The 22,446-nt window shown below is 36.0% G+C and overlaps 2 protein-coding genes across 5 annotated transcripts; both read right to left on the bottom strand.

Moving 5' to 3' along the window:
- Positions 1-55: 55 nt before the first annotated feature.
- LOC135636212 (protein SHORTAGE IN CHIASMATA 1 homolog) lies at positions 56-12,756 on the bottom strand. Of its 2 annotated transcripts, XM_065147837.1 has the most exons (8): positions 12,354-12,756; positions 12,186-12,275; positions 11,666-12,098; positions 8,704-10,706; positions 6,634-6,841; positions 2,723-3,229; positions 519-2,003; positions 56-440 (listed from the first exon to the last, which is right to left on the bottom strand). In XM_065147837.1, exons 3-8 carry the CDS (start codon positions 11,729-11,731, stop codon positions 327-329), a joined length of 4,383 nt encoding a protein of 1,460 aa, XP_065003909.1. In that variant the 5' UTR covers positions 11,732-12,098; positions 12,186-12,275; positions 12,354-12,756; the 3' UTR covers positions 56-326. The 2 variants fall into 2 exon arrangements, with proteins under 2 accessions (XP_065003909.1, XP_065003908.1); XM_065147836.1 differs by having other exon boundaries at positions 11,666-12,275.
- Positions 12,757-13,610: 854 nt separating this feature from the next.
- On the bottom strand, positions 13,611-21,564 carry LOC135635133 (uncharacterized). 3 transcript variants are annotated; one of them, XM_065146005.1, is made up of 15 exons: positions 21,334-21,564; positions 21,113-21,247; positions 20,699-20,782; positions 20,027-20,098; positions 19,079-19,289; positions 18,584-18,702; positions 18,030-18,422; positions 17,794-17,928; positions 16,750-16,887; positions 15,926-16,081; positions 15,579-15,812; positions 15,283-15,446; positions 15,093-15,207; positions 14,712-14,792; positions 13,611-14,159 (listed from the first exon to the last, which is right to left on the bottom strand). In XM_065146005.1, the coding sequence occupies exons 1-15, from the start codon at positions 21,460-21,462 to the stop codon at positions 13,944-13,946; spliced, it is 2,382 nt and encodes a 793-aa protein (XP_065002077.1). In that variant the 5' UTR covers positions 21,463-21,564; the 3' UTR covers positions 13,611-13,943. The 3 variants fall into 3 exon arrangements, 1 of the variants encoding a protein (XP_065002077.1); XR_010495558.1 differs by having other exon boundaries at positions 14,103-14,159; positions 15,093-15,184; XR_010495559.1 differs by lacking the exon at positions 13,611-14,159 and having other exon boundaries at positions 15,093-15,200.
- Positions 21,565-22,446: the final 882 nt, after the last annotated feature.

Raw genomic sequence — 22,446 nt, 5'->3', positions numbered from 1 at the left:
GCTAAAGCTTATCTAAAGAAAGTGTATACTGCACTACTATTCGATCACACATGACTTGCTCACTTGGAATCAATTCTTGGATAAGGAGATATATAATCCCTTAAAAATATAAGAGATATGCCTCTAGCAACGAGGGAGAGAAGTCAGATTTCCAGTCCTCAGACCACCAACTTTTGGTGGCTGATGCTAGACAGTATCATGTCTATGCCATAACTTGTGAAGAAATTTCTAATCCAAATTAAGAAGAAAAAAAAAAGAAATTACAAGCAAACAGAGGTCATTCTCAGAGTCTTCACAGCTGTATCACAATAATGTAGCAAGCTAATTCACCGGTCATCTCGGCATCTTTTCCTAATACTACAACCTACATTTGGGCTGTTTCTGTTTCTCCAGACCAGCTTGCTCTGTTTTTCGTTTCCATTTTTTGTGAAAGAAAGATTCTGCAGAAATTTCTTTCACGTGAGATTATTTTTATGTGCACAAAGAAAGCAAGTTAATTGATGGTTTTAGATACATACCTGTCTGGCTCTCTTGTCAATGGGGGTCCATGTTCTAGTAATGAAGGATGATTCCTTGCATTCCCTTTTATTTGAAATTGATGGTCTCTTAGCGTCCTTTCTCCATTTATTCTTGGTTGTGTTCCTCGTCTGGTTACTCCCTTGATACCTGTAAGTATCAATAACAGAAGGGCTTTGACTCCTAGATGGTCTATCTTTAACATTAGAAGTTCTTCTACAATTAAAACAAGGGTTTTTTGGAAGGGTTTGTTGCTGCCCGTTGCCCTTCTCCTTTAGTCTATGAAGAAAATCAGTAATCCAACATTGCCCTTGAGACCTTGATGGTTGAGTTGCATTTGAGAATTCGTTCTCACCATAAGCTGGTGGAACCTTTTCCTGAGCTGATAAACCAACAATATTTGTCCTATGGTCCTGCATGAACTTTTCTTTCTGATATTCTTGGGTTTTGATGAGTACATTGTCCTTTCTGGAACATACAGGTTCATGTTTGAACATCATATCATCGAAACTCAGATAGTGATCCTTCATAGAACTCCTTTTGTTCGTATCATGGTGGATCTCAGTAGAGGATGGGAAAATAGAATGACCTTTCATTCTAAGGCCTCGTGGACTTGCAGCATGGGAGCTTCTATCTGCTGGTTCAATTCCTAATTCTGGTTTCTCCAAGAAACTAAATTTGTCTGATGCCAAGGGGAATTTTTCTTCAAGAAAGTTGTAATCATGTTGATTGATGTCATCAATGAAATCCTTATTAATATAACTGTGTCGAACTAAGCTGTTCAAATCATGATCAATCACTGTAGATCCACTGGGTCTTTTACCCAGCATGTCACTATAATAATTGCTCTTGATCTTTCCCATTTTCTCCTGGATATTAGAGAAGTTTCTTAATTGATATTGCTGGAATGCTGGAGGCTCTTCCATTGTACTAATATTTTGATTCAATGGCTCAGCAAGGAAAGAATCACCAGAAGGCATCAAATAAGTGTGACAGGCATGTCTCCGTTTTTTCCTAGGTGAGGACAACAATCTGCTATTAAAATCCGAGTCAATGGAGGAAGATTCCGTCATAACAGATTTAGATTCCCCAACTTCCCCATATCTGCACAAAGCACTGAAAAGAGAAATGCTTTCTTCAGGAACATGATATTTCCCAACAGCTTGAATTCTGCGTTCATTGGACCATTCTAGAAATTCCACAAGGCTACCCCCAGATGAAAGTATCACGTGAGCAGAGAGTGGATTTATAGATGGAAATCTTGTAAGGAATGATTCACCAATGGACTCTGATTCAGGCATTGCTGGATACAGATCTCCAGCTGACCTGGTTGCAGACCTAATGCAGCTCAGAATGATATCATCTGTTGAATCAGCATCATGTGAGCAAAATAGTTGCAAATTCATATCAAGACTGGCAGCTGCCGCATAAAGTGCATCAGATGACTCCATTATAGCAGCAAGGAAGCTGCTCTCACCCTCAAAGATCTAGAAAAGCACAAACAACCAAAGAACTTTACATGAAGATCGTAAAACAGACATAACTAAAGGGGCATACCGGAAAAGCTTTGCAAGTATAACCTAAGCTTAAATTTTCAGTGGTTGTTATGTGGTAAGTGAAATGACTCATTGATATGGTATGGCCATTTTGGGCATTCTTAGAGGTAAAACTCAATAATGTGGATATAAAATGAGAAACTAAAAGTCACAAACACATTAGAAATAGTCATACATTAGTATATGAGCTTTAAAACAATACTAAAATTGATGAAAACATGATGAAAAGAATCAACTGCATGCTTCTAACTTCATCACCATTCAGCATCCGTAGCTTCTCTGATGGAACTTTAATAAGCTGAAGTGAAGTAATTTTCAGATAATTTTATTAATTACACAACTTCTGGAAGTTCTTTACTTGCATTATTTGTCAGACTTGGTAGCTTGAGTGTTTGCGAAGTTCGTGTGCAGTAAGTCGCGCAGTAATTTTCAGATAATTTTATTATTAAAGAATGCAAGCAAGACTTGGCAGTAATTTTCAGATAATTTTGCTCTCAGTGTGCAGTAATCTCAGCATTAATTAGCTTTCCAGGTCTAAAGGAGAACAAGACAAGGTCTGCAATTTCATACTTCAAGAATAGGCAGAAGTAATAAATTTTTAACAGGTATGGTTGAACATCAAACTTCACAGATGAACATATCATGCTCACCAGTATGCAGGCACTGAAAGAATAACTAAGGGACATGAGAGTGCTAGTTGCAATGTTCTCCACAAACATTGTTATAAATGAATCTTCTACTCCGGTTGCTTTCTTGTCCACAAAATTTTGAGCTTCATACCATATTAAGCAAACTGCAGCATTAAATATCAAGTCCAAAGGTAGATCTATATCTCGCTCCACAACTTGCAGACCTGCTTTCTCCATTGCTAAGATTTTCTGGTACGAAGTTCTTCGAGAGATAAGCATTTCCTTCTTAAAACTTTGGGTGTTCACAATGACAACTATGTCAGGGAAGCAAGGTGCCCCTGAGTCCACATTCTTTAATCTTACGAAAGAAGGAATGTTTATGGATTCATTTTCATAAGAGGATTCCATTTGATTTGCAGATTCTGAAGATCCACACTTACTCTTCTCCTCTGTAGGAACAAAATTTAGTGTCTCTATTATGTTGTTTAAGCTCTGCTGCACACTGGGCATGAACTGTGAGAAAGCTTCCTAGACCAATATCAATGAGTCACATTGTAAGAATGACGGTGTTATGTTGAGCCAAATACAAGAATAATAACGTGCCAATTTATTAGAAAGAATTCAGAAAAAAGAAACTTTTATACCCAAGAAACTTCATGGAATTTACAGTTGGTATAGAGTCCATTAGATGGTCTGCCACAGAATAATTTAAGAGAGTTCATTACTGCAAGCACAAAGTATGCATTTGAAAAGCAATTTTACCTAAAGTAGATCTTTGTGCCTACATTATCTGCAAGGTTTCCAGAAACTATTAGGCATGCACAACCATACATAGAGAGAGAGAGAGAGAGAGAGAGAGAGAGAGAGAGAAACTATGTCAACATGCACCTCACTCACATTTGGGGTCCATCTCTAAGGCAAAAACAAAATTGATCACTTCACACTGGGTGATGGTGCTGTATACATACATATATATATATATATGCATATATATATACATACATATATATATATGTATGTATACATGTATATGTATCTATATACATATATACATATGTATATATACATACATATATATGTATGTATGCATATATGTATATATGTATTTATGTATATGTATGTATATATTTATGTATATATATACATATATATATACATATATACATATACATATATACATATATATACATATATACATATATACATATATATATATATACACACACACACACACACACATATATATATATATATATATATCAGTTTTGCGAGTTTCAGTGTTCTGGATTTATTGACAAGATTTTAAGCAGTAAGAATGATATCTGAGAAAGTTCATTTGGACAGTATACATATGTTTGTTGGAGACAGAACGCAGTCTTAAAAACCAACCTCTTGTACAGACACCACTTATCATTGATCATTATTATCCTTTGTTTACAGCTAATAATAAGTCTAGCCAATGGTCTTTTCAGTTTAACTCATGGAGATCAGGACATGGTATAGAACTATTAAGGTCATTGCATAATTGAGCAATAAATTCAAGCACATGATTCACACACATCCACAAGTATATTTGGCATGCACAGATGCATGTTATGTAGAAATATACTGTAATCACATCAAATATTTAAGTTAGGAATTGATTTTCTTTCCTTACTTGTTATTATAATTTAAGGAAATCTTAATCTACTTCCTTGTTTGTTGATATGAATTAAGAAAATAACTAGTAAGTATTCCAACTATGATGATATCATATTTGTTAGTATATTAAATGGAAATAATTTATATTAAATAAATACAAAAATTAAAATTTATTTCCCTTAATAGAGGCTCACCACCTCCTATTTAAAGGGAGGGATTTCTCTCCTTCGTTCCTCACCTAGTCGAGCCTGGCAGCGGGAGGAACGAGGAGTTACACCTTGTTGACAAGAGAACGAGGAGTTACACCCTATTGACAAGAGGTAGGTTTCCCTACCTTTCTTAAAAGTTTTAGCTTTTATTTTGATTCTTTAAATATTGAAAGTTTTATAGTTTGAAAAATGTTTATTAATTCTTTAAATGTCAAATTTTTATATTAAAATAATCAATTAAAGTTTTCATAATATTCTTTGACCCATGATTAAGGTTTTTATTGTAGAATTAAATATGTTAAAAAAAATATATGTTTTATATGATATATTTTCTGTATTACAGTTTATCTTCAATCTTATTTGGATTAAAAACTTGTTAGACTAGAATATGTTATCTAAAATCCATTTTTTTGATATTCTTTGATCTGAAATTTAAAATATATTATTTTGAATGATTTAAAATATGACTAGAATATGTTGAAATTTTATGTGTTGAAAACATGATTTTTATTTGAATTTAGAAAGCTATTTCCTTGTGTTAAAACTTATCTCCTAGTCCCTCTTTTAATGTCTTATGATTTCTAGTCAAATTGAGAATGTTATTTCTTTGTATTAAAGTTTTTCTCCTCATCTATCTTTTAATGCATTATTATGTTTTCATTTATGTTGTTAATGGGTATATGCTATGACTAGTCCATGGGTCAAGGCTGGGTTAGTTTTATGTAATGCATGCTCAATCATGTATAATAATGCACATGACCAGTAGATGGACTGGTTCAATCTAACCCAATATTATTGTTGAACTTGAGCCCAAATATTGATTGAATTAAACTAGACTTGATTAGTCTAGATCAATTCAGGGTGATTCCGAATTGATTGACTTATTCAAGTTAGTTTAACCTAAATTGAACTTAATCTAGTCTAAATTATACTAGTCTAGGGTGGTTCCAGACCAGTTAAATAAGGATTAGAGATCAGTTCAGTTAGGCTCTAGTAAATCGAGTTCAATTGAATCGATTAAACTAGAGTTCAAGTCAATTGAGGGTTAATTTATATTATTTGATATTGATGATTTTTGAAAGAGATGTTTTAAATATGTTATTTCATCCCGAAATGAGTATGACCAGTGTGAGATTATATTCCTGCCGAGAGCAGGTAGGGCGATTCCCTTCGGGGATTAGCGGGCCGTCAGACGTGACGGCTGGACGGTTCCTCCATCCGCTGTTGGGAGGAACGTGTCCCCACTTTGGCGGGTGTAGGACACCACTCCATCCGCTGTTGGGAGTGTGATATAAGTTTGCCTCCATCCACTATTGGGAGAACACAAACTCATCCCGTAGGATAAAGCCTCTCCATCCGCTGTTGGGGGAGTGCTCCTTCGGGTACTTGATATACGCCAATGGGATGATTGATTGAATTTTGGTCATGTATTTATCTTAATTTGACTTTTGGGGTTCCTACTCAGCGTTGCTGAATTTTCTTTGTTTTTTATTTTCAGAGCAGCCTCCCTCTAGTACTAAATCGGATTCCAGTGGAGAGCGGACCTTCCTCTACCGTTAGGTAGAGCCACTTGGATGACTCTTGAAGTTAACATCACTATGTTTACTTTTCTATTTATAATTTGATGAATAAATGAATTATAATAAATGGTTATAGGTGATGAATAAAGTGATGTTTATTTATTTGGCCTGTGTGAAAATATATATAAAAAAAAAAAACCCAGGATATGACATATGCATATGCGACAAAACTAGCTGCCCCAAGAAAACAATCCTTAGGAGACACATGCATGCATAAGCACACGCATCAGTCATCATCACGCGGGCAAGTTTACACACTTGCATCCATGCTAATAGCATCAACTTCATAGACATTCACATACACATGCAAACAAAGAAAAAGAAGAGAGAGGAAGAGAGAGAGAGAATGGTGGGACCATAAGCCAGGAAATAATTCCGAAATTACATAATTATACAAGGGCTAGCTTTGTATCAGAAAGAAATAAATTGGGAGCATACCATGGAAACATAATGGTTGCAAGAGCTGATAACAAAAGCAGGTAAATCAGACAGATTAAATTACCCTTGTAGATCCAGGATGACTGCATGCATGAAAGCCTTCACAAAGTACAATAGGAGTGAGATGATTCTCAATTTTTACATGGATGAAGTGTACTTGAGGTAGAGCATCTGATTTAGGATGTAGAGAAGACAATCTAGATGATGCATATGGACCTCCGTATTCCAAGATGACGCTGAAGTTGTTGAAAGGAAAAGAAGTAGAAACATTCCTTGTAAATGGAAGAGAAGACATTTTGTGAAAATCTTTTGCATATACAAGATGAAGCAAAATGGCCATAATATGAAAACTTTCCCATGCAAGCAGTAAGGTAACAAAATGGTTATAATTAACTACTGTAATTTGCACTTGACATAAGCACAACTTTAAAAGATATTCTACTAATTCAATAGGATATATATCACACAGACCCATGTTCAACTTCTAGCATTTTCCGCATATTTTTTAGATATAAAACAATGTTTTGGCATATCAGTGATAGGAAACATGGGAAATCTAGTGTCTCTACGAGAGGAGTTTAAATCGACAACTAGTGGACTCTCTCCATCTATTTAGAACAATCAGTGATCTATCAATGAAGATAGCATAATGGTATTCTCTAAATCATATTGTGCATACAAAGGTTTGGAATGGCCTTTTTTTGAGACCATCGGATGGATGTCACATGCTTCACAAGCACTTTAGCTGCTGAAGACAAATTCAATCACATTGTTAATAAAGGCCTAAAGAACATATAATTAATTGATTCTATACAGTTGAAGAAAATTTGGTTTCCACAGAGAAATATACTGTTAACTCAGGTTAAACTATGACCTATACATCAGAATTCACATTACTGATACCCCTAGACAATTAAATGCTAAATCCAAAATGCTAGAAGAATGACCCAATAAATTCATTCAATAGCATAAATCACAGAAGTATAAAATGAATTAGAACAATTTTACTATTTTGTACGAAACTATACTGCAAATAGTGTTTCTATCATAATAGGATCGATCAGGAAAGAATTATCACATTGTAGGTTTTCCTGATCAAAATTAGTTAAAAGATAAAAGAAGGCTGCAAAGGTAAAATTGTTTCTTTGAGATATGGGTGACCAGGATTCAAGTCATTGAAATAACATCTTTAATTATATTATTATAGGGGTAGGCTGCATACATAGGCTCTCGCAAACCTCATATTGTTGAAACTTGAAAGCCTTGTGCACCAGAGAGTGAGCCTTGGTGAGATTGCTCTTTTGCAATTTAGATGACCAAGCTTCGAGTTATGAAAACAAACTCTCGGATAACAGGATTAAGGTTGTATATGTTATTCCTTCTAGGGCCTTATATTGGTAGGCACCTTGTGCACTAGGTGACAAAGATTCGAGTCATTAAAATATCATCTTTAATTATACTATTATAGGAGTAAGGCTGCATATATTGATCCTCCCCAAAGCCCATATAGTTCAGAGCCATGGTGCTATAGTAAGATTGCCTATTGCAATCTAGGTTGTATGTATTGTCCCTCAAACCCCCCATAATGATGGGTGTCTTGTGCACTAGGTCTCCCATTAATGAAAGACTACAAAAAGGGAAGAAGAAAAGGAGTGAGAAAAAAAAACACGTACTATAAAGTATAAACATTAAGGAAAAAATAATCTCTAACAATGTCCCTTGTCTCAGCTTCCGTAATCACACACCAAAGAAACCTAAAAGAAGTTGACCTTTTATTCTCTAATTACCAAAATATTGAATCAGTACAAAGAAATAGCCTATATGCTTGCAGAAGTAAGATTACATACACCCTCCAAAACTCCACATTGACAAGAGCATTTTGCAAACTTGCTTTCTGATTGATGACTGTTTAATAAGATGAAAGCAAGTTCAAGAATATAAAAAAAAATTCAAGAAAAGAATATTTATTTGTTAGGTGTAGCACAAAAAATTAGTTATCATAGCAAAAGGCATTTAAACACTAGAGACAACTTAAGTAAATCAAAAGCAAAAGACAAAAACAAAAAACAGTATTACATTCAATATAATAGCATTGAAGACAAAAATTCCTACACTTATAGTAATGAAATCTTACTCGTAAGATACCAGTAAGCAATCTGAATGATGAAGATGTTCCAACACAGAATTGTCATATTCAGTGCTGTCTATTCCATCCAAATTACTTGGGGGCAGAGAATTAGCCTTTACAGCATGTAATTTTATTCCCATTGAAGCCAGCTTCCAAGTCAGTGGCAACCAAAATACTCTCTCAGCTACAATCAGTATCTTCTCAGAATTCTGAATATTTGACATAAGTAGCCCTTCAATGAGAGACAGTGATGGATGTGGATCAATTAATTGCTTACCAGATTTCCAGCATTCATCTTCAAGTAAGGCCTCAAGTGATCTTAATCTTTCTGCCATTGTTTTGATGTTTCTAACCAAATAGCTTACATATAGATGAGCAGCATGGACACCAAAGAAGCACAAGAAATATGACAACTGCTTAATACCATATAGTGCAACATATGCCATAAGATCTTCATGACTTGAGTCTGAAGTGCACCGTTTTGAAATTTTGTTTATAATAAGATTTAATAGTTTTTGCCTTGAAAGGCTAGAAGTTTCAGATTCATTGGCAATGTGCACAAGGTCTGCTTTCAAATAAGGGCTCTCCTCCAAGATGGCCAAATAACTTTTCTTAATGTGATCCATAAGGCCCAGAATATGGTCAGAGAGGCAAACAGTATGCACATCAATTACCCACTGTGCAAACACCTCTTTAGGGATACCACATGGGATAGATGGCTCTTGCAAGACAGCAATAGGTGCTGTAATATGCTTATCAGAACATTTTACAGTTCCATCTTTATAGTTTCCCATAGATGTGCCTTTCCTCACATCCAAGAAGAAGCTGAGATCATTAGATTGAGACATTGACTCAGACAAAAACGAAGTCTTTTGTGTAATAATGTTAACTTTCCTTTCTGCATTTTCCTCGAATTTTCCATTGTTTGGCATCTGAGTGCTTTCAGGTTTTGAAGATGAATAAGTAATATGGGGAATATTCCTATGAAGTTCTGTAGGTAATTCCTCACACTGTAGTGTGTCTACATTCTCCAGAAAATCATCAAAAAAATCAATATCAATGGCTGCATTTTCTGCAATGTCAGTTTGAAGATCAGAAGTTGTACTGCAACTACTTACATTATGTAGCATATTCATATATGTAAAGCAAATTTCACGGTTGCATGCCCCTTCTAGCAAAGGATGCCAATCTAAATATATTCCATCACTTGCAGACAGAGAATGAGGTTTCAGAGCATGAAGTAACTCCTCAACGACCATGCTCACTGATTTTATTGCTTTATCATCACAAAGGATAGGAGTAGGTAGTGATTTGAATGTATCATCAATCAGAGCCAGCTCAGTACAGACAAAAGATTGATACAGGCCCCCAGCAAAATCCATATCATCTATGACCATTAGCTCAGTCATATCCAGGGTCTTTGCTTGTTGTGAATTGACAACAATTTGCAAGACATCATCTGAAGGAAAATCAAAATTTTGAATTTCCTGATAATGTACAGAGCATGGCATGTGAGAATAATCTCCATTAGCTGCAACACAATAGATTACTGAACCTCTTTCAAGGAGCATAATATCACCGAGATTTATGACATTCATATCTAGTATGGAGCTGAGAGACATAGGTTTCTCTTCAGGGAAGTAGTCCATTGAAGTGTCTTCTGAAATATGTTCCATTATGTCTACACTATTAGATTCCAAAAACTCATTTGCATTAATCGCCAACTTGTCAACTTGATGCCCATCACAAGCTTCAAAAAGTGGAAGCATATAACTGAGAACTTCTGCATTGGCAATACCAGCGTCAGGGTCCAAATAGTGCTCATGGACTTCTAGTTGAGGTAATATCATATTATGATCCAGTGTCCTGTCTACGGAAGAACAATTAACTTTGAGAGGAGAGAATTCTTCTTTGTCAGATTTGGCATGGATGTCGTCCACTAAATAAGTTGACTTAGCAACCTTATGGGGATATATGACTGTAACTTCAACATCAATGTCGAGACTATCCTACAAAGAAGCATATATTTGTATAACAAGAAAAACACAGCAATTCTCCAAGAAGACATGCATCGGATTATAAATCATAAAAATTTCAGTGTATGTATTGTTTTCCTTTTTTAAAGACGACTGACAGCCATATTTGGATTTACTAGTGTAAAATTTCCACGAACTTGACAGAATGGACATGTTCAACATCAATGGTTATAAACAAATAACAAACTGCAACGTAGATTGTCACTCTTTTCTGGTGGGTTATAGTATGTTATATAGATATAAGTTGCCAATATGATGAGTAAAGTGCTTCAATGTAACATTCTAGCAACCATCATTCCCTTTGCATACAAGTATATTGCAGCTTCATCACTATTTATTTTTCAAGGACAAGTGAAAATCTAACACTAAAGTGGTTGGTACAGTCAAATAAATTCTCAGAAACCACATGAATGTGATACAATTTACCAATTACTTAAGAATCTAAGATGATTATTGAATTTCACAAACTAAAATTTTATCTTAAATCATGAGATTGAGATATCAATCAAATTAGGCTTTCATTCATAAGCTATCGTATAATTAATTCATTCTCAAATAAAAGGTTAATGTTATAGATCTAGATTCTTATGGAGATATTGTCGAATGGATGAAGCAGTCATCATTTCCTAAAAGTTTATGCAAAACGTGCTAATCAGAGGAAACATCAACAAATTGATCTTTTCTCTGATGTGCATGGAAAATCTTTGAAAGAAATTTTCCCAGATAGTACACATTGACTTTTGGCCAACAACCTTAGATTTTGGGATGTGATGTTGTTTTCCAGTAACATGTTGACTTTGCCTTGCCAAATATTAAACCACAAATTTCAGCATTAGTACTTGGAAATCCGACAGCAAAAATGAGCATAGAGAAAACAGAATAGCAGAAAACATACAGCATAATGTTGTTAAAATGAAATGGTTTCATCATACCAGAGGTATTGTGATGTCTGGAATCTTGAAATAAATTCCAGATTCCTCTGTTTTGGAGGAGCCCATGGACTCTCCCTGATAAACCAATTACAAAAAAAGCTAGAAGATTGTGAGAAAAAAATTGCAGAACAGTAAAAAAGGAACCAGTGACTGCTCTTTCAAATATACTCAAAGTTCTTACCAGTGGTAGATCCAACTCAACTATCTCAAACAGGTGTTCCTTCAGTAACTCGTTACCCTAATGATATGAAATCGAGATACAGAAATTCTTGTATTTTGAACAATCAAAATAAATAAACAACCCTTATCTACATAAAAACTAAAAAAGCACACTTAATAATTCTACCTCTAGATCTTTAGCAACAAAAACACTAGACCTCAAATCTAAACACTCGTCCACATCCTTTTCTCCCTGGATGAGAATTGATACTTCCTGCAAGCAATAGCACACTAGAAATGGCCAAACCAAATTTAACAAGAGGAAACCAATGCAAGAAACTAAGCAAACACAATGACCCACGTCTGAAACGTCAGCATCAGTCGCACCAGATCTAGAACTGCCCCAACCTTTTTGGTCATCTTCATAGTGACACGCAGCTCCGCTCTTCTTCTGCGGCATGAATGAAAACAACACGTGAAATGAAAATGAATAAACTCAAACAAGAAAAAAAAGAAGGAGCTGATTTACCTCAGGGTCGTCGATTTCTGGCAGTGGAGAGACCAGTCTCCGCTTCCGAGGGGCGATACGAAGGGAGCTCCGGTGATCTGCGTCGGGATGGATCTTGGGAATGACATCCGAGAGAAACTGAGATCGGGCATTCTCGATTGGGAACAGATCGATGTCCAAAGGGATCCGCAGGTCTAGATCGAGATCCGAGAAGGGGATCTGGACGCCGAGGGAAGGATCGGGAAGGAGAGGGGGAAGAGGAGGTGGAGGAAGGGGGAAGAACTGGAAGCGCCTTAGGGTTTCTATCGGAGATCGGGAGGAGAAGTAATCGGTGTCGAGGAATCGAGTTCGCATTGGGGATCTTCTTCGACTTCCCCTCCGATGGCCGCTCTCGTCGTCGTCCTCGTCGCGACTGTAATAGACGTTGTTGGTTTGGAACTGGAAATGGCGCTTCGCTGAGTCGGTTGGGCTTTATATAGGCGTTCGGATCTGCGGCTACGAGACGCTGGGAGGGTTAGCGCAGGATAGCACTCGAAGCCTCCACGTGGGCACCACACGCTAAGCGGGGCCCAAAGTCAAAACCATTAGCCACTCGATTGGGGGACCCCACGTAAACCATTCGCTTCACCACCTCGACGTCTTACCCCACGTGGCATTCGTGTCATTCGCACAGGTGGCGCTGTTCATCGCATCGCCTCCACCACCTGAGAAGCTCTCGCCTACCATCAAAGGGAAGAGAAGGAGAAGGAAGGTGACCAAGAAGAGCACCACTCCGAAAGTAAGTCTTTCCATTCTTCACCTAAAGCATGCCCATTCAAGCTCCCAAGATAAAAAGTTACTTTGCAGGGTCAGATTACAGAGCGCAGAGAAGGAAGATCCAATCCTCGACAACCCTTCTTCGCCCATGTCTGAGACATCTACCAAAGATGACCAAAGAACGTAGTCCGCAGGCTTAATGGCTGAATCGATTCTCCGTATGGACACACGCTAATGGTCGGCACGGACAGACGAGGATTGTTGCCGACACTCCAAATAGAAGAGAAGGAAACCACCATTGTTCTTGTCAATGCCTTCAAATCTTTTTGAGATGTGAAGCTTGAGCGACAACGCTAAACCCAAGTCAGCTGTTCAAGCTTTGGCAGGTTGATGCATCCAAGGTTTTGAGTTCTCGTATGATCTTGAAGCATCGAGTGTTCCGAACTAGGCACGTAATTCATCAATTTCAGCATAATTTATCAAGGTTTAAGTCCTGGCAGGTTGATGCTTCCGAAGTTCTCATGTTCTAACTTATAATCCATCAATTTCAGCATCAAACTCTTCTTGTACACTTACTCTACAAGAGATGCTTAAATGAATAGGCACGTAAAGTTACAAAGAAACCAACCAGAAGTGTATTAATTGAAAGTACCAGAACAAGTTCAACAAAATACATAGTTCCCTCATAAAAAAAGTTCAATGGAAACCAACATAACCTGTGACTTGAGCCTTTTTCTTACACATCAAGCAAGCACTGGTAATGGCGTCGAGGAGTCCTCAGATATGGTGCTTGGACAAGGATGACTTGACCAGGTTGAGAAACAAATTCTGTGGTGAGCACAGCACTTGGCTTTCTCAAGAAGCAAGTCTCTTGGCTTCTGTTCTGAGGACCTTCAGATGTGGGAATATCCGATCGACATGAGATCCATAATAAAGTAAAAATATTGACTCTACCCGTTCAATACTACTCAGAGTAGCAGTCTGATCACCCGTGCAGAGCTGAATCGAGGCTAACTTCATCAACTCATGTCCCATGACGATGTGATTGCTACCGTAAAGCTTCTCAAGGATCTGCAAAGTGCAGTCAATGAAAAACAATATGATTAACATATTTTAGAAAACAGTGGTACAAAAATCTTTGAATTGTATGTAAAGTTTCAGTCTAATTGACAACAAATTAATCTTCTGAGTCACAGGTTCTACATCAACCAATAACAAACAAACCTTTTTCTTCTATATAAACAAATAATCCTCAGTCTGATTTAGCTAATGAATCTAATATATTTTTGCGATGCCAAAATCCAGTAGCAAAACGTGATATCACAAATTATGCAGCATTAAGTCTGCATGACATGCAGATCATGCCATTTTGCATAAGCCAGATTCTTTCCACAAAACACAAATGACTCCAGGGCTTGGACTCCATACCACTGAATCTAAAATCTAAGATAAGGTTGAACTCACGAAGTTGACCTGATTAGGTAATTAACATTAGTTAACTATGCTTCAGCTGTATGTGAAGTAAAATGACAACCAACACAAATTTATCTTCAGATGAGTGCAACGGATAGCATCAGAGATATTGTGATTTATAATGAAACCATAATTGTTTCTGATAGGTACCTTGATCGAAGCAACACAGTGCTGCACTGCCAATTTAAGCTCCCCAATCCTAACAAACGCCTCAGCCACATTATCATCAGCCTGCATCAAAAAGCGTATTCTTTTGGGTCAGCACAAAGTCCATTTAATAGGAACTGCTTATATTGATTTACCCATGCTGCTGTTTCAGTTAGCAATTTCAAGTTTTCTGTCCCTTGATTATTATCATCGGAGTAATACCTACGCATTCTTAAAAACTCCATAACTAAGAGAACCCAGATTGGAGTTGCTAATAATCGATTTCAACATTGGGGAGATTCTGCAAATTCCTTGATTACAGTAATTATGAAGACTACCTAGTGCTGAAAAAACAATAGTAAACTATCCTGTGAAGAAACTGACCTCAGCAACAATCTTGCTATACGGATGCCTTACTGATCTTAAATGACTGAGAGAACTCAGCATCTCTGAAACAAAAGCATCTGGAATTTGATCTGAATCCAAAGAATCCTTCAACCTGTCAGTATATGCACTTTAGATCTTGCAGCTGTATGAATTTGGGCAGACAAAGAAATAGATTAATAGCCAATACCTCTGGATGTTTGCAAGAGAACTTTTAGAACCTGCAGTTGAGTATTCGAGATCACAACAAGAACCACAACTCAAGCAATGCCCAGCAGCAATGTGACTATTGGCTCCTCTTTCATGAAGCAACATCCGTGCCACATCACTTATGTCCTTTTTACTGCTAAGCAACTGACAAGCAGAAAAATGCTTCAAATCATAAAATGAAATTCATCCAGAATAATTCATACTAAACACATTAGCAAACACTAAATGCATATTTATTGTACCAGACATAAATTAGACAAGTTCAGGTTGGCATACTGGTAGAGAGAGTTTAAAGGTGCAAGATGCATTAGAAACTTGCAAGAAATTGCTTTCAAGCCTTTTGTAATGTGTGGCTTCTAGAACTGCACCAAGACAATAAGGCCGAACACACCGAAAAGAATTCATGACAAGATCTGACAAGTTCAATTCTGAACAACTGGAGCAACGGCATTGGAATGAGTACTGCTCTTCGAGCAACTTCTGTCTACCTTGAAGATCCAACTCTCCTACCTGTAGAAAAGGCAAATAATCAGAGCCAATACTGATATATTATAGATAAGTTACATGCACCAGCACACAATGAGGAATCTGTATATTAATCAAGACACCTTTTGAGAAATTACCTGCGGACCATAAGACAGCTCAAGCGGACACCACGCGGGCACAACTTCTACTGAGCGTACAAAAAGTGTACGAGAAAGAAAATAAGCATGAACATTTGGCTGGCATGAATGATTAAACAAGCTACCCCTTGAGTATATAGCTTGTGCTACTTTGACCTATTAAATGAAGAAAATTTGTTTAAATACAAGGAGAGCAAAACAGCCATTTAATATCTCAAAGAGGATAGCATGTCTAATTCAATGGCCAACAAAATATATATTGGGATAAATAAAACATCAACTGAAAATACTATACAGTGGTTGGTCTAGAAGATCTATAACATGCTATCCTAGATTCAAAATTATTGATGACACTAAAATTTGTTAAGTGTCCTATTCAGTCATTAGGCTAAGAGTTAGTGTCAGATTAAGAGTTAATTTTAAATGGACTTGTTAAACAGTTCAAACTTAATATATCAAAAGTCTCAGGTGTTCCCCAAGATGAATTCATATCCATCAATATAATGTTTTAAAACTTCTGATGGTGCCAAACATTAAGACAAATGAGACCATTTCCACACAAAGTACAGTACAAAGAGAAACAAGTACTTCACATGATGGTATGTAAATACACAATTAAAAAGAATGTATTTCATATATGCCCTAATGTACTTCAAATAGCAGAATCATGGTTACAAGCATAAACAACTTTTATTGTTGTCAGGTAAATAAATATGTGACCATTTATGAATAAATGTAACAGTGGATCAGCAGGTGCTGTGGTAAGTGAACCCATATTAAAACACAACAATGTTAACAATATAGCGACTATGTAGGTAAAGTACCTGTTTGGTGTCTTGTGTAATATGCTCTTCGAAAGTAAAAAACTTTGAACACTTTCCAAAAGCCTCATCTCGATTATGTGATTTCATATGGATAACTGCCATAGAATTAACCTTAATTTGGGAGATCACCAGAATCAACTGCAGCATTGGCGACTCTTTAGAACAGTATAAACAGTAAAATAACTGAAAAACACTTAAAAGTTCCAGAATCTCCTATATGACCTCCGAGATAACATCACATACTGGTAGTTAATCCATAATCCAGAGGGATAACTCAATGGGTGACACTTAACTGAAAGGCAATCAAGAGGTCCAAATTCTCCTCTATTGAGATAACAGCTCATACTGGTGAAACATATTGAGGTAAGCCAAGCTCAGCATGCCTTCAACTTTGGTTTTTGGAACATATTGAACACATCAAACAACTTCGCTTGCTGACGTTGTGCTAGGTTAGCAAGTCAAGTCTGATTATGTAATGAGGTCAGCTTTCCATCAGGGGTTAGGGATATTAATGATAGAACCTGATTGAAACTTCAGTTAACATTTAGGATGCCATCAAGAGAAACTGAAGTATATGAACCCAATTGAATTTTCCTTAAAGTCCAAGCACTAGAGGCCCTATAGAAATAATCTTGAATCTTATCCTAATTCTATTCTTGCATTAGTATATTTTTCTTGATTGTTCACATTCACAAGCAAAAAAAACTGCACTATGTTTCTGAGGGCGTCAGGACTATGTTCCTAAACAAACAGAAGAGATTCTTTCTCATATGGAGAGATGAGGCATGTTAAGCTACAATTACCTAAAAAATGCAAGATTTGCATTTGAGAATGCAGACAAAGGATGATCATTCAGTTTTTCTCCTATATTTAATGCTGACAAAAAAGGTATTGATAAAATAAAATAATGAATTTGACACTAATCATGTGAACAGTTTGTTTACAGATTCAACAATTCATTTAACTTGAGCAAACCAATGATTACAAAAATTTCACAAACAATATTTAATCAAGTTCCATAACAATGTATAAATTTCATGGTACCTGAGCTACAGAAGCCCCACTGAGTGGAAAATCTGAATTATAATATTGATGCAAACAGTACAACAGGACAATCGCGTAGACATGCAACTCCAACTTGCTAACTGAAGGATTTTGAGCATAGTTGTGAACAAAGTCCTACACAAGAAAAAACACAATATTATTCATGACTACAGCTAACCTTAAAAATGAGTAAACAAAGCAAAGCAAAAATCCAAAATGTTAATATAGACATTCACCAAATAATCCAAGGGATTAAAGATCGTCCCAGAAGCCTTGCATTTTTCTATAGAAGTTACTATCAATCGAGCAGCCAAAACTATGTCAGGTGGTAAAACAGCAGACCAATGTGCACCTCCACATTCATGTCGATGTTCCAGAATATGATTACTGCATATATCTTCTCCAGTACTTCTTGTAGGATTTGCCAAGATAGCATTCATAACATGTTTCTCAAGATCCATGGCCAAATTTTTCTTACTCAGATAAGTATCATGTTTCCCAAAAGCCTGTTCCTGGCAATTCTTTGAGCAGTAAACTGGTATAGTACATGAAGGACAGAACAAAATATCTGCTGGGAGTTCATCAAAGCAAAAGTGGCAATGAGTTTCCCGGCAAGACTTCAGCAAAATCTGTAAATCACAACAAATGGGATATTTAGTAGAAAATACAATGAATAAAAGTATTAGAACTCTAGCATCTACAAACTCACTGGATATGGTCATGGAAAAATTAAGTAATCAATAGAATCTAATAATCCGAGGAGGTTGAGTAAATTCATCCAAAGTCATACCGCGGCAAGAGGTTCTTCATGGTGAACTAAGGAAGCTGGAGGAATGTCATGTGCAGATGTCAGTCCTCTGCCTTTGTGTGGTGAGGAGACACACTGAAGTACCAGAGCTTTTGACTGAGCTGCCATAAAGCCAACACTGTATCACTCCTTGAAAATTAAAAAATAATATAATTAGATAAAACTCTAATTTGAATTAACTCTAAAGTGACTAGCATGAAATAGCAACATTTGATGATTGGACAAATATAACAAGAAATTTTTTATGACAAGAATTCCGATAACAAGAATCCTCTCAAGTTAAACAATAAGGCAAGGACAAGTCAAATAAGCACTCCAGGAAAATGGATCGATAATAGATGGTCATTGGTGATTAGCCATTAAGTACATCTACTAAACATCATTACCTTGCCAGAATCTCATCTCAGTTAAGCACCATACTCATATAAAGAAGATCAAAAAAGAAGTAAATACTGCAAATGACTAAGATATGCTAACCTAAGGAATCCACTTTCTCATCTTCTCCATTATTACTAACCATCCCAATCTCATTAGAACTACTGGATTCACTTAACACAATACTAAGCTCTCCTTTGATCTGGCTCTTCCTAGACGGATTGTCTTCCATACTTACAGCTACTTCTAGATCATGTGTAGCATGTTTGTAGTCTTTTAGAGAAGCATTAGCCTTTCCTCTTCTATACCATGCCTGCATACAAAGATAAGCAATAAGAAAACAAGGAAAAATGGATAAGATATATTTTAGGAATTACCAAGAAAACAGTGAATGAATTAAATAGGTTGAAACAATTGGCAGGTTCCTCATTACAATAGTCATAGGGTAGTGATGATAGTAACTATTTATGCAATTAGAACTTGTAACTCTAATACAAATTAAGATCACTTATATGTTAGCACCACTCCTACTTATACAAATAAAAGTCAATCTCGAATGGACCTTCTGATAAGCAATGATGCCTTCGAAAACACCATGTCAAAACTTGTCTTATTGTTTTAATATCGAGACCTTTTCTGCATCGAGTTTTACTTGCCAAGCAAAAAGTGAGAAAATTGGGTCCAATCATGCATGTGCCAAGACAACCAAGATGCACAATCAACAGGATAATGAAATAAATATATTAATATGCTTGAGGATAACACCTCACCAGCACATTGTGTAACAACCATGCAAGATTGCCCTGCATACACCTATACAAAACAGAAGAATTTCCATGCTGCAACATAAAGCTACTCATCCTTGGTCATGAATGCTTTCTGATCACCTACTGGAATCCACATATATTCATTCTCTTAAGAAACCTAAGAAAGATAATCATGCTTCTTCTTCACCAACAGTCTTCCTTTCATGATCATGTGCTTCTTGTACAATCCTTCCAATAAATCATAGCAAATAAAACAGACGAGAACCAGGATTTGTTCACCTACCTTCACATAAGCAGGAAAAATTGAAATAGCACGGTTGCAATCCCGAATGCACTCTTGCAGAAGGCCCAATTTCTGGTAGAGAAATGAATGTGCAACATAAGAAAACATATGATGAAATACAGGAAATTTCTGAATTAACAATTAGTGATAAAATATGTGTGTCATAAGTGAATATACATATATACATATATGTATATATACATATATATGTATATATACATATATATATGTATGATAGTGAATCTAGGTTTGTTTGTATCAAGTAATCCACAAAATTTGGGAATACAAGAAACCCATGTTATGCAAAGTTCAAAGAAATGCACAAAGATTTATACCCATGACAACCCCATACCAGTTCAAAGCAATAATTGTTCTATCCCAAAATAGAATTATGACAAGATGTAACATATGATACCATCCAGTACAGTGAACACAAACAATTCACATAACATTTCTCAACATCTAATTAAAGAAAACTAATGGTTATAATGAACTTTTACAGCTAAGTATAAATAAGAAATGATGTGATATTAAGAAAAAACAAAAAATAATTCATGTAAATCATATTGTACCCTGGTACTAAATGCATGCTAATAATCACAATCAACAAACTAAAGTTAGAAACATTGTGGCAGCTTGCGTTAATTGAAACAAATGAGAGCAATAAGTTACATGCATAGTTGAAGCCCGGTTTACATACAATGTAGCAACCAAATTCACGTCCATCTCAGACTTCGCAGGTGCATGACGTAATGCCTGTTTTAAGAGATCATGAAGCATCAATAAATCCATCAGAGAACAAACAAGACTCTCATTTTGTGTTGAAGGTAGCCAAATAAAATAAAAAGTTTTCTCATAAACTAATAATCAACCATTCAGATAATTTCGATCAACTCACTATAAAGCCAGCATCTGAACAAAGCAGCTAACATTTTTTGTTAATGTAAATAACGTTTTGAATGATATTCTAATACAAAAAGAAAACAGTAAGAGGGAAAACAATCTTCGTTATTCTGATTAAGAAAAGAGTGAGTGACAAAAACGGAGTTCTCATGAACAGAAAAGAATCAAGTAAAAAGAGCAGACGTGAGAGTAAAAGCTCAAAGCTTCCACGTAATCCCCTTTCATAAAGCACTCATTTCCCTTCTGCTTCGAATCCAATGCTGCTTCTTTGCTCTTCCGGCACAACGCCAAATCGGGGTCCGTCAACTCCCGGATGACCTAATTAACATAAATCAGCCAACGAAAAGATGACAACATTCAAGATGACAGCTTTCTTGAAGCATCAACCAAAAGATGGTAATTACTTGTTGAAACTGTGGTAAAGGGCGCAAGAAATCAAGAAGCAAAGAGGAGGTCATCGTCAAGTTCTCCGGCGCACTTCTCCCGATGACCCGCTTTAGCTCGTCCGGAATTAGAGATTTCAGCCTCTCCATTTCTCCCTCGGAGATCAAACGGCAAGAGAATCCGACGAAGGGAGTCGAAGCTTGGAGAAACCCTAAAACCCCCCCGTTTCTGCGAGACAAGAATGACGCGTATGATAACCCTCGGTAAGATGTAATCATATACAACTCACTCGTTAAGGAAGGAAGAAAAAGATCGAAAACAATTACACGTCATCGTTTCGGGTGGCCCTCGGTGACGGAATTCTTTACGATATCGCAGTTCTCGCGGTTTAGAATACCGCCCATCCACAGACTCCCAAGAGACGGATGACGGTGTCATGACTTAACTTACGACTCGCGACGTCACAAGGAAGGCGTTCATATAAGCGCATCGACATCATTTATGAATGACGAGAAATCATTCTACCATAATTTTGGACAAACGGGAAATTATGAAGAGATGATTTGATCTCAGGACATAATAATTCGATAAAGTATGTATTAGCTAAGTTAATCATCTCCTTTTTCTTTTGAATATTTACCTCAACCTAACTCACTTTAATTGTATTGAGGTATTTGTTTCAAGTTTAAATCGATATATATGTAATTATGTTTGAAATTAATTTGGTCACTTAATCAATTGATTAAAACCGAGTTAATGAAAAATGAATCCGATGTGGATCAGTTATTAGAAATATCACTACAATCACTTTAATATATATATATACATATATATGTATGTATATATGTATATATATGTATATATGTATATGTATATTTGTATGTATATATATATATATATGTATATATATATATACATATATATATATATACATACATATATACATATACATATATATATATATATATATATATATATATATACATATTAAAGGAGTTGTATTAGAGAGGCTCATGATATTTTGCTTAACATGATTAACTTATTATTATTGTTTTTTTGTAAGGTAGAACCATGATATGATTTTTTTGTATTTATTTTTCAGTTGATAAAATATTATGGATAAAAGTTAAATT

The sequence above is a fragment of the Musa acuminata genome, chromosome BXJ3-4, assembly GCF_036884655.1.
Source record: "Musa acuminata AAA Group cultivar baxijiao chromosome BXJ3-4, Cavendish_Baxijiao_AAA, whole genome shotgun sequence".
NCBI lineage: Eukaryota > Viridiplantae > Streptophyta > Magnoliopsida > Zingiberales > Musaceae > Musa > Musa acuminata.
Note: the sequence above shows the minus strand (reverse complement) of the source record. Positions and strands in the feature narration are given on the sequence as shown.

Coding starts and splice junctions, on each gene's coding strand:
- LOC135636212 (XM_065147836.1), bottom strand. CDS start 11,731: ATGGGCTCCTCCAAAACAGAGGAATCTGGAATTTATTTCAAGATTCCA. Junction 10,707..11,665: donor CAGACATCACAATACCTCTG/GTATGATGAAAC, acceptor GCTTCTTTGTAG/GATAGTCTCGACATTGATGT. Junction 6,842..8,703: donor TGCTTACTGGTATCTTACGA/GTAAGATTTCAT, acceptor TCCATTTACAAG/GAATGTTTCTACTTCTTTTC.
- LOC135635133 (XM_065146005.1), bottom strand. CDS start 21,462: ATGGAGAGGCTGAAATCTCTAATTCCGGACGAGCTAAAGCGGGTCATC. Junction 18,703..19,078: donor TGAGAAAGTGGATTCCTTAG/GTTAGCATATCT, acceptor GCTTTATGGCAG/CTCAGTCAAAAGCTCTGGTA. Junction 15,447..15,578: donor CCTTTAAACTCTCTCTACCA/GTATGCCAACCT, acceptor TCTGCTTGTCAG/TTGCTTAGCAGTAAAAAGGA.